This window comes from Zootoca vivipara, chromosome 7, assembly GCF_965207765.1.
Source record: "Zootoca vivipara chromosome 7, rZooViv2.hap1.1, whole genome shotgun sequence".
NCBI classification, from domain to species: Eukaryota; Metazoa; Chordata; class Lepidosauria; order Squamata; family Lacertidae; genus Zootoca; species Zootoca vivipara.
Genome location: NC_142590.1, coordinates 74738334 through 74751048, shown reverse-complemented (window position 1 = coordinate 74751048; position 12715 = coordinate 74738334). Strand labels below are relative to the sequence as shown.

General features: G+C 44.2%; 1 protein-coding gene across 1 annotated transcript; it reads left to right on the top strand.

Moving 5' to 3' along the window:
• Positions 1–32: 32 nt before the first annotated feature.
• LOC118089371 (oxidative stress-responsive serine-rich protein 1) lies at positions 33–8718 on the top strand. Its single transcript, XM_035123967.3, has 4 exons — positions 33–165; positions 5299–5419; positions 7336–7440; positions 7860–8718. The coding sequence occupies exons 2-4, from the start codon at positions 5343–5345 to the stop codon at positions 8560–8562; spliced, it is 885 nt and encodes a 294-aa protein (XP_034979858.2). The 5' UTR covers positions 33–165; positions 5299–5342; the 3' UTR covers positions 8563–8718.
• Positions 8719–12715: the final 3997 nt, after the last annotated feature.

The window sequence follows — 12715 nt, the reverse complement described above, 5'->3', positions numbered from 1 at the left end:
GCCGAGCGCATCCTCGGTTACACAAGCGAAGGCGCCGGAATGCGCACCAGGACGGCTGCAAACGCGCGGGAAAGCCCCGCGGCTGCTGAGCGCATGCGTCCGCAGTGTCATCACTTCCTGTTGATTTTTTGTTCACTTCCGGCAGTGGCTCCCTTGGCTGATCGGGTGAGTGGGTACCTGAAAGCGGGGAGGGGTGGAGGGGGCGCGACGAGGGAAACAGGTTCGCGTCGTTCAGGCATTTCTGGGAGCCTGAGGGGAAAGAGGCTGTTGGGCGGGAGGGCTTCTTCCTCGACGGGATCTACTCTGGCGGGTCTCAACCGTCCCTTGTCGGTCTCCTGCGCCTTTCGCTTCAGCGGAGCCGAACGGGGGTCGGGCGGAGGGCAGGACCCCGACCGAACTCCACTACCGTCCACTGTGCCTGTTCTTTTATTCCCCTCAGTAGCCCTTCATATCCACAGAATTCCTACTTAAAGCCTAGATCTACTCTTTTATCTGCTCATCTGGTTTAAAACAAGTAGAGGGGCGTTGTGGGGATGGGGGGAGACATATTGACGATTGCTTGCCTGCCTCATCTGTTTGCTAGATCTAAATTACTTGGCGATTTATCCTGACGTTTTGAAAAGCTATTTTAAGCACCTATATATCCCCCTCCTTTTTTTTTTAGGTATACCCGAAGTAGTTTACAAAGTTCTATAAAGTACCGTAATATCCTCTCAGTAAAGAAGAACGCAGTGCAGCAGAAGTGGTTTAAGAGGGTTCTAGGCAAATTTCCCTGGAGAGTATGCTGTAAAAGCAGGGCGCCCAAGGAGAAAAAGGTCCTGTCCTGGGTTACCACCACCCTTCACTTCAGAAGTCTTGTAGGGTTTGGCCTACAGCTTAATTTCATTTTTATGCTGCTTTTTGGTTGAGGGTTATTATAAGTTGTTGGTTTTTCCTCCCAACCCAGGCCCAACTAATTTAGTTCCCTGTTGAGTTAAGTTGGATTGAGAAAGAGTAACTGGCTCATGGCAGAGTGTGGATTTGAACCTGGATCTTCCATATCTTAGTCTGGTACTCCTAACTACTACCCTGTGCTGGTAAGAATTCGGTGGTACTTATTTCTGAGTACGCGTGCAAAGATCACGCTGCTAGGCTTCCAGTTAATCCTAAATCTGAATTCCTAAGTTGTGATGACTTCAGGGGAAAAACATGTTTTTATAGCATGTGAATTTTATAGTACCGGCATGTGTATCCGCAGTACTTAGTTAATTGGGAACCACTGCTCTAGCAAACATTGCAAGGCACCAGGTTAAAAATAGCCTTTAAGGTGGCTCACATTGTCACAAAGACCCTGAAACCTTTGTTACGGCATGTTACATGCTAGCTTTCCATAGCCTGATGCCCTCTTGGTGTTTTTTTTTTGTTTTTTTTACCGCATCCCTGACAAGTGACCAAACTGATGGGCTGAAGAGGGTTGTAGTTCAAAGTACCTGGAGGGCATCAGGTTATGAGAAGCTGGCACATAACATGCCATAACTGTTGTTTTTGCTGAAACAGATTTACCCTGTTCCACTCAAAAATAAAGTTTAAAAATTAAAAGTTTGTAATTAAGTTTATTCCCTAATTAAAGAGTTTTGTCTTTCCCTTCCTCTTTATAAGAGATTGATAAATGAAATCCATGAAGATCAAAATATTTTTAACAGTTTTATGAAAAAGGATTTGGAGGTAGGGGAGCAGAAGCAATGGCTGCATCTCTGCAGGTGAGGAGCAGTGCTTTTTTTCTGGTGATACATGCCAGTACGCCATATGGCACCTATTTCCAAGAAGTCTGCAATGTTTGGCATACTACACACTTGAAAGTTAGGGTAGTTTGACCCATGCATCAGATGGCCCACTTTGTCCATCAGCATGAAGCAGAATGGAGTCTGGCATACACTGTCACTGCAGGTTGACAGTGAGAAGCAGCAGAACTCACCCCCCCAAGTTCATAAACAACTACTATAAACTTATAAAGAAGTAATAAGCCACCAATAAAAGTAGTGCATTAAATTAGTCTTTCCCAACCTGGGGTCCCCAGATGTTGGGACTACAAGTCCTGTCATCCCTAGCCTTCAGTACCAGTGGTCAGAGATGATGGGAGTTGTTCCTGTTTGCATCTGTCTGTCTTGGGAGACACTGGAGGAGTGCCCCTTTGGGGATGAAGTCAAACTTTTGGAAGGTTGCAGCACTTGCTGTGGTTGTAGAGAACAATACAGAGAGACATGTTTTGTTGCAGCTGGGGCAGATGAAGGTGCCCGGTTGTGCTGCTGATGTACCATGGTGTTTCTTCTCTCTGCGCTGCTCCCAGCGGTCATTTCTCCTCTGGTCCCTGCTACGAATGCACAACCTGACTGCCTGTCTCCAGGCACTGCAGTCACCTGCAAGGGATTCCCCCACAGCAGCATTGATGTTGCCAGTCTTCATGTCATGTTTGTAGACAACTTTGTTTGCAGACATCTTTGTAATGCATAATCGGTCTGCAAAAGCGCCTAGTGCCTAAAGCCAGCGGCCCACAGAGCACATCTTTGGGGAATCCTGCTATCTTTCATTCTGTGGACATGACCAAGTCAGCATAGACATTGCTCTCCAACAATATCTGGGAGCCCAATAAATGCTCCGCTAAACTACAAATATTCACAGGAGGAAACATTTAATGAAACTAATAGGAGTTCTTCATGCATGGGTTGCTAGAAATTTCTCAAGACTCTTACACTATTGGTTCCTTGATGGGTTTTGGGAACTCTTCTAATATAAATGAATCACTATATTTTCATTCTGAAAGATAATCACTAAAGTTGGCAAAACTTATTAGTTGACAGCCTGTCTTACTGGTCTTTTAAAGATTTACACAAGTATTAAATGTTATTTCTGTACTTGTTTGCTTAAAGAAATAAAATTTCAGCTTGGGTGTCCTCAGCTGCAAAATTCAAATAACTTCCTTCCATGGCAAATCATTGTTTCTTTGAGCTGCTATATATACTCTACAACCATAAAATAAACCCATTAAGTGCATTTCTAACCCTGTGTGTTGGCTCAAAGTGCATTATGTGCCCCATGTGTTTGCTGTAAAGAGTCAGTATTCATATGGTTTGCAGTTTCTTGAAAACTAGAGGGTGCTTGCTTGAAGAAGCGTGGTGTCCATTTTCTGTTTGTGTGTGTGTGTGTGTGTGTGTGTGTGTGTGAATTTTACACCCCTGACTTCATAACAGACTTGTTAATCATGTACAACTACGTTTAGTAGGACTAGCTATTTGCTTAGAATACAGCGTGCAAATGTGGCATAATCCTTGCCCAAAGGGCTTAGAACCAAAAGAAGGCAGGTAGGACAAAGGTCAAATAGGGCTTGATACTTTGTCATTAATTAATCTTCAGCAATTTCATTCAGTTTATAAAATGCAGCATGCTTTTGTAAATTAAAGTACCCCTTTAAGTTAGCAGTGGTGTTGTATATAGTAATCAGTCCTTCAAAAAGCACCAGCACCCTGATCCTGATGTAATTGTTTGTGTGTTCATTGCTATGAGAAGCAGCTGCAGAAGCATTGTGGATGTCATTTTGCATGGGTATAAATCACTGTTCTTTATCATAGCCTCCAGTCAAGTAAGCTTTGTTCGTTCCCACTTCTATGCCTCTGAATCCTATGGTGCCTTCCGTGGTGCCCTACATGCAGCCATTCCAAATTACAATTCTACATGCAATTCTGAATTCTACATGCAGCCATTCACATGCAGCCATTCCAAATTACAATAACATGAATAATACGTCCTGTGTGTTTATTTCATGCTTAGCTGGGATGGCATCTAAACAGTCAGAATGGGGAAATGCTCATGGAAACACATTTAGTTTTGCTGGTGAATTAGACCAGGCATCCCCAAACTCCGGCCCTCCAGATGTTTTGGACTACAATTCCCATCATCCCTGACCACTGGTCCTGTTAGCTAGGGATCATGGGAGTTGTAGGCCAAAACATCTGGAGGGCCGCAGTTTGGGGATGCCTGAATTAGACTGAAAGGATTAACTACACAATGGGGGTGGGGCTCCCTCCTAAACTTAGTGCAGACTTGGTCTCTTTTACATTCAAATTGGGGTACTGCAATGCCCTCTGTGTGGGTCTTTGCTTAAATACAACTTGGAGCTTCATTAAGTAGTTTGCTAGAATCCCTCAGCATTTTTCAAGTGGTCTGTTCTGGGGAACATTTGGGAACAACTGGACTCTCTACCCATATGAACATACCAGGACTTCATCTCAGGCCCGGGCTTTTTAGTCACCCTCCGTGTACCACAGCTTCAGATCTGGGCCATGGTGTCCTCAAAATTAATTTCAACAAAAATCACTTAAGGGTGTTTGTGTTTTGGTTAGGGCATTCTGGTGAGTATTTTCAATTGTTTCCTTGTACTGAGCAATATAGGGTCTCCTGTCCGTCCGTCCCCCAATATATGTGAGTAGTGCCCATCTGACCAGTGAAAAATCTTTCCGCTTAGTAGCCTCCATCTTTCCAGCTTTTGAAGCATATGTTTTTTCAGCCCTTGTTCTAATCATAAATAGAATGCCTTGAATGCTGGCTTGTATGATAAATATTTTATTAATCTATTAAATAGATCTCTCCAGTGCAATTAATTTGTGGCTAAAGATTGGTTGAGGAAAGGGGAGGGGAATATTGTCTATTGATTCTAGCCAATCCTTAGTGCTGTGTAGAAATACTGAGTTGCAGCTAATGCTGGTCCTACTCAAGGTAAAAAGGTAAAGGTCCAGTCATGACCGACTCTGGGATTGCAGCGCTCATCTATTAATGGACATGGGTCTACTCTGAGTAGGATTTGGTTTGCTACAATCTAGCTTTATGCGAAGGGAGAAATCCTTTAGGCTGGAATCCTAATTCAAATCCCACTTATTTGGGAGTAGGCCCTATTGTTGTTAATTCACTTTAATTCTCCCTTTACACCAGGCAACTCTTTACTTAATATTCGCATAGTGCATTCCACTATTCTCTACTGGAAATCAACCCATGTGGCAAAAGGTTTCAAAGTAAAGCAGAAAATGTGTGCCTTGGTTGTCTTGGGTTTCCAGTAGAAATTGCCCATGGAATCCTTTCATCAAATAACTAGGAGCCTGCTGTTTTAACGGTGGCATTTCACATGAACTATCGATGTGAGTCAAAATGTGGTCTGAGTGGTGGATGAAGCAATATATTTAATTTCAGTTGTGTAGAGTTTTACTATATGCTTACTACACTTGGTGTTCTCGACATCAACACAAATTTAATTAATTTATTTTTTGTTAGCATTCATTATATGGCAGGCCCAATAACATTCTAACACTCTGCAAATGGACTCAGAAACTAAAGAAGGAGAGGAAGAGAGCCTGCAAACAGCTTTCAAAAAGTTGAGAGTAGATCCAACCGGGTAGGTAACAGCAGTCCTATTTACTCTTCCTGTGTATTTGACAATTTTAGGATTGTATTACTGTCTTTCCATTATTATAGAATTGACTCTGAAGAAAGGCATCAGCATTACATTACTTCTATACATTTATGAACAATATGGGTCTGATATTCTTATTGGTGTTTGGGCTGTTTACCTGTAGAATAGCTAGTATTGTGACTACTACTTTGTTTGCAAGGAGAATGGCATGCCAGGCAGTGTTAGAAATTCCCTAGGCACATTTTGTGCCTGGCTCAGGTGCAGTTGCCGCTACAGTGGTGCCTCGCTTTACGAATGCCTCGCACAACGAAAAACTCGCTAGACGAAAGAGTTTTGTGTTGCAAGAGGCATTCGTAAGACGACAACATTTTCTATGACCGCTGCTTCGTCTTACGAAGCGCGGCCATAGAAAGCGGCAAAGGAAGATCAGCTGTCAGCGCGGGAAGCTGACAGCTAATCTTCCTTTGCCTCCGAAGCTGTGCTCAGTGTGGGGGGAGGCGGCGGAGGGGAAAGGTCTTTTCCCCCCACCGCCTCTCGCCCCGCAGCCCCGAAACTGAGCGCAACTTCGGAGAACTTCGGGGAATGTCTTCCCCCGCCGCCGCTTCTCGCCGGCATGGGGCTTGGCAGAGGTGGGGGAAAGGCGCAGGATCATTCCTTCGCCTTTCCCCCACCCCACCGGACAGAGCCGGATCCGACGAAGCTTCTGAAGCTTCGTCCGATCCGGCTCTGTCATTGGCAGCAGCGGCGCTTGCTCTCTTGGCTCGGGGAAGCGCCTGCCTGCCTTCCCCGAGCCAAGAGAACAAGCGCCGCCGCTGCCACCAGTTCCCCCCGAGCCCATAGGAACGCATTAATTGACTTTTAATGCATTCCTATGGGAAACGGTGCCTCGCTAGACGAAATTTTCGTAGGACAAATTGAGTCCTGGAACGAATTAATTTCGTCTAGCGAGGCACCACTGTATGTGGAGATTTATTGTATTTATATCCCATCTTTTTCTCCAAGGAGGATGGTACATGGTTCACTCCCCTCCTCAGTCAATCCCTACAACAACCCTGTGAGGTAGGTTAAGAGGCTGTGACTGACCCAAGGTCACCCAGTGAGCTTTATGACTGAGTGGGGATTTGAACCCTGATCTCCCAGACAGTGAAGCCACCCACTTGTCAGTCACATAACATCACAATGATGTCACGTGCAAGGTGCTGCCAAAAGGGAATCTCTCTTCCTTCACTTTAGCAGCAGTTCCCTGCTACAACATGGTAAAAAAACACCCATCAGTTTTAGCAGAGGAATCTGATCCTGACTTAGGAAGGTCTATGTGTATTGGGACTCTCCTCTTGAAAGGGATGGATTTTCCCTCATCATCTTAGCAGCGGATCCAGGTTTGCATGGAATCCCCTGCCAAAATGATGGTCTAGCAGGAGATTTTAGCAGGGAACAGATGCACACAGCCACACTGAGCAGGATTTAACCCCTCGTTATCAGCTGTTGAGTGGGGGTTAAATTCTGCTGGGATCAGGTACCCACAGCAATGCAGAACTGAACCCCAGCCTCCTGTCAGCTGATTGACAGGTGGCTTGGAGGAAATGGCCTTGTGAACCAAATTTGTGGGCCAGTATTGGCCTGCAGGCCAGAGATTCCCACTCAGGGTCTACACTGACTGACAGCAGCTATCCTGACTTTAGGGCAGGGATCTTTTCCAGCCCTACTTAGAGATGTCAGGGGTTTAACCCGGGACCTTTTGCATAGAATACCACTGAGCGGCAGCCTTTTTCTTTATCTATTTGTCTGTAGATAAGCAAAAAATGGTGGGGCGATATTCCATTTTGTTTGCTAATATAGGTGGATACTTTGCGTTAGAATCATACTTCAATACGTATGTCATTTGCCCCTTAAATCAGAACTTCTACATCTGTGAGTGACAGCATGGGACTGAGAGCTCCAGTCAGAGCTGCTGTTGATGGAGGCAGACATCAAACCGCCTGTTCAAGAGAGAACTGGCATGGGTAAGACACTTCACTAGTAACTATGTTCAACACCTTTTAGTTAAACCCTTCTTTTATCTCCCAGTATTTGGCTATAATGGATGTTTAGCCAATAGGGTAAAGCCTACTGTACTCCATTTCTCTTGTCCTCTAATGTTTAGTTTGATGATAAGTTTAGCTTATACATGACAGGAAGAAATGCCAAGGTTTGCCATTAAGGCTGATAATGATAATGCAGTTTCTGATTAGGTTACAGTTGCATCACATTCTTCTTCTGGATTTGATATGTATCAGGGGAAAATTATCAGGAGAAACCATGAGATGCAGCTGTTTCTTCCACAGAACTGTAGCAAATAATTTTAACAGACAACACTACCTTATTTTGGATTGCATTTTGTTCCAGAGTCAGTTTCTAGTAACATTGCTGCTCTCTACTCCAGGTGTGCAAGGAAACCCTTGAGAGGGGCAACGAGGCCGCAGCGCCGCAGGCGTTCTAAATCTCCTGTCCTGCATCCTCCCAAGTTTACATATTGCAGCATGAAAGCATCTTCTGCAAGTAACCAACTGAAGCACAAAAGCCAGATGGATTCTTCAAAGCACAAAATCAGTCCAGACCCCAGTGTTACAGAAGAGCCATACTTGGGAGGAAAGAGATGCCCCCTTTTCGATAGCAGCAACTGCAGGAGGGCCAGAGCAGAACAGCGGAGCACTTTCTCAAGGGAGCAGCCTTCAGAGAATTTGCGAAAGAGTTGTCCTGCTTTTTCTTTGACCTTTGAAACCAGCCTGGATCCTAGCCAACCCTCAGATTTCCAGTCACTCTCCAAGCTGAGTTACGAGAAGCAATGCCCTTGCGTGGACAAAGAATGTCAGTGCAAACCATGGCAAGCAATAGAAGCATACTCCTTTTCCGGTTTGCGGAGTGTCCTTTCGGAATGTGAAAAGGCAGTCCTGGAAGCACATTCGCAATCTTTGCCAAACCGATCGCATTCTGGGATGGGTTCATCAAGCTCTGCCCGGTCTTGTTCTGAGCAAGCTCGAGTCTTTGTGGATGACGTGACTATTGAAGATCTTTCAGGGTACATGGAGTATTACTTATATATTCCCAAGAAAATGTCCCACATGGCAGAGATGATGTACACTTGACATAAGAATCATGAGTTGGAAATTCAGTGGTGGTAGTGAGATGCTCCCTCAGTGCCATAGTTGGAAATGTGTCCATTGTCATTGCTGCGTATTTGATCAAATGTTTATTTGCGCCATACAGTGTAGTTTTTTAAATAAAGTGAAAAAGAGATAATATCCTCTGGCTGAAAGGTGCATAAGACTATCTTCAAAGTTTCAGGAATGTTATTGGGCAGAGTTTTACCCTTTATTCTTTTTTTTTCAGAGTAGCCATATTTTAAGTATTGCTTGCTTTAAAATAGCATTTACTGTGACTTGGATTATGTTTTAGCCAACCCATTTCAAAGGATTGAAATGCTGAACTTCATCCTTGCAGTTTGTTTTTTTAAAAAATAGGTAGAGCATACTTCTACACCATCTTGAACAGGAATACCTAAGAAATCGTTTGGCGTAAGTCAGGGATGTGTAACACTCCTCTAAGCAATTCTTGCTAGTTTGAAACTCTTCTAGATTTCCTTAGATGTTTGTCCTGTGGAGGATCCCCCAAATCAGTTTTTGGTTTTGCTTTGGTCACCATTTCAGTGGCAAGTGTAGGCATAAGATTCTTCTCACATTCCCCCAATCTGTCACCCACTTCTGTTTAGCAGTCCACACCTGAAGTTTCTTGCAAATAATTTTGAAGTGATACAAATTTTCCTTGCACAGTTCTGGAAAGCGTTTATGCACTAGTCCTGATTTTTTACTATAGGTTTCTCAACTAGTGCCATTTTGTTCAGCGGTAGGGAACCATGGGGCCTCCATATGCTAATGTATATGAGAGAAAGGCTTGAATTAACTTCTTTGATTTCTTTATGATTAGCAAATTTCCGCTGTATTTGAGCATCTCCTACACTATAGGGGAAATATACGCTAGAATGGAAAGCAGAACCATTGCTTTGAGAGGAAACTTGACTTTGGAATCATAGTAATCAAGCCTGCTTTACACCTAGCCAAAGTGGAAATCAAATCAAACCACTGCTAAAAGCACTGACCAGATAGCCCTTCCATTCCCATTTTTCTCAAGAGGAAGTCTGCCTTGCTCTATTGTATGATTAAAAGATAACCAGTCCTACTTGAAAGGAGTGTCTCAAGCACATAATCTGCTTCAGATTTATTGTGTCTTTCCTATTTTAGGACAGAAGGAGGGCAAGAAAAAACAGTTCTGGAGCCAAGGATACAATGCAGTACAGCTAACTTCCCCTGATTTAGTTAGGCAAGTGCTTCTCCTTGGCCCTAACTAAATATCAGAAAGCATGGAGACAAGAATACCTACATCATTCTAGAAGAGGAGCAATGAAGCAGTCATTCAAAATTCCACTTCTTACACTACTCAGTGTCTAATAAATATCCACTAGATGGAGCTTTCAGAACAGTGCTTAAGATTTTTTTTCCTAGTCCCAACAACAGAACTTACTCAGAATTGTAGCTCTTTGGGTTTTTTCCTGTGACCTAAATCTAAAGCTGCACCATTTAATTAATAGTGTTTGCATAAGAAGCTTCAAAAGAACTGTCCGGACACACTCTTGCAGGCAATGAAAACCTATCCTAATGTTATTGCGTAGGGGAAGAGAATGTCAAATATTAGGCAAAAAGGAGAACTGTCCCTTATTTTGCAGGCATTGTTGGTCAAAGGAGAAGGACAAAGCCTCCTTGAGTTTTGAAAATAGCTAGTAAAAACAATTTTAAAAATGTCAGTGCTACATTATCCATTTCCTAGTTAAATGCAAAAATTGGGTTTTGAAAACACAAAGCGTAGAGCAAGATCTGAGAAAGTGGTGTCAATAGTTAAAACTTTGGCATTGAAATCCCAAGTTTTCAACAACAAAAAATGTCAAAGCTACCGGTATATTTCAAGGAAATTCTGTAAAAGATTTCTGTGTTGATGGAGTCAAACCATAAGCCCTGGGTTCAAATAGAATGCTAAACCAAACCATGGCTTTGCCTTGGGTAGCGCTGCAGGAGCAGAGGAGGAGGACAGCAGCCACAATCTTTATTCCAGGAACCTGCATGTTTGCACTAAGCTATGGTTGGGCTTAGTGTTATGTACAAACTGGGCCAAAGACTGGTTCGTGGTCACCTGATGACCATCCTCACTAACAAAAATGTGAACCTAGATCTTTCTGAATCCAGCGTGTCTACCATGCCAGTGCATATGTATGCGTAAACTCTTTATTGGTTCATGCTGTCTTGAGCATCTTACCTTTCAGGATACAAATTTTTGCATTTGGCTTGCACACACATGTATCAGGTCATCAGGATCCTTCTCACTGGGCACAGCTGATGGTAGATGGCCCTGTGGGTGGAGGGGGCAGTACAGCTGGAGCAGGATCTAATTTCTGAGGTTTTCTTTGCCTGTCTGGTTCTCTCTTTTTGCCATCCTTTCCACAGAGTTGTTCCCAGGGGAGGGAGGGAGCACAGTCCTCCCACAGCAAACTGCTCTGCCCTGCTCACCTTTCCTGTGAAGTAGTTTAGCAGGCCATATGAAGATTTTGGTCTTAGGAAAACATCCTCTTCCCCCTACCCACATTGGCATAACACACTGTTTCATGCCCATGTGTTATTGGTAAAATCCGAGGTGTATGGGGTATTAGGGGAGGGGTACTGTTGTGATGTACAGGAGCCCCACAGGAAGCATTCAGGAGGCAAGCTGGATTTTCAGTAAGGCTTTATTCAGTTGCAGTCTTGCAGCATTGTAAAGCAGTCTTTCTACATTCAAGATACACACCATACAGGTGGAATTACTGGTACATTCAAAGGAGAAGTCGTCACCTCTTCACATCCCTACCAACTGGAGTGGGAAGCCAACCATTCCTCTTTATACTAGCTGGCAATGGATCAATTAAGCAACACCCCATGTCTCCTGATGCTTAGTCACCACATGCTGCTGAGTCAACATTCCCAATTATTTTAATTCTTTGATACCCACAACACTCCAACAGGTACTACCTATGGGGGAGGCATGTCATGCTGCTTCTGGGGTAGGTTGTCTGTCTTCGATCCCCACCCTGCACTCAGCTCTCACCTGTGGATCCTAGAAACTGTCAGCATGCAGCAGTGGCCACACCCTAGGAAACGGCTTCGACTGGCTGGCTAAACCAGGTGAGGGCAGACAGTGGGTCTCAAACCCTCAGTGAGTTAGGAACTTCTCCTGCATGTGAAGACAGGCTCTGGCAGATTGAGCAGACAAGACCAACAGTGGGTCCAACAGTCAAGAAGGCAGTTTCTGCTGTAGAGGGAAGTGAGGGTCATCAGCCTGGGAAGGTAGGCCATCTGGAAGAAGGAAAACTCTGGTCCTAAACCTGCCTTGTGAGGTATCTTCAGGAGAAGAAAAGGCTAAAGAGTAAACAAATCTGGATCAGAGTCCCTAAGATGATGTTGCCTTATACACCTCTTTCTTGCAACTTGCAATGAAACATCTGCTTTCCTTTGCACCACATCAGCGAGGCTGAAAGCGGGTCTTGTCATCTGGGCAGCCCAGGACCTCCATACACATTGCCCAGGATTCCTCCCCCCCCCCCCGGGAGGTCACTTTGGTGCTCCGGACTTCACTTCCCAGAGATGCACTCCATTGTCTCTCGAGACAGATGGATGCCAACAATCCAGGACCACTTTGCAAATAATGTTTAAAGGCAAAATAGAAGAAAACAAAGTTTCCCACAAAAACTACAGCTCTGTTGTAAAGGGTAAAGAAGATGAACTAGCAAAGAATAAGAAGTTCTAAGTGGCATGAGAACATTAGCCACAGCATTTTGCTGGTGTCCACTGCTTCATGGATGTAGGACACTATAAAGCGGTGTTAGGAACCTAAGAAACTGCCATATGAGTCAAACAATTGGTCCATCTAGCTCAGTATTGTCTACACAGAGTGGCTGTGGCTCTCCAGGTCTTCAGGCCTGGTTCTCTCCAGGTCATGCCTGGGAATTCTAGGTTCAAACCTGGGACCTTCTGCATGCCAAGCAAATGCTCTTCCACTGACACTTGGGCCTTTCATGCAAACATTGGGGACTGAGCTGCTATAAAGGGCAATGCAGAATGAGGTGTGTGATGTTAGACTGTGGAGACACTGAGCCATAAATAAAACTTGGGATGAAAGTACTCCAGATTCTATCATGTTCTTAAAAAGAAAAAAAAAACC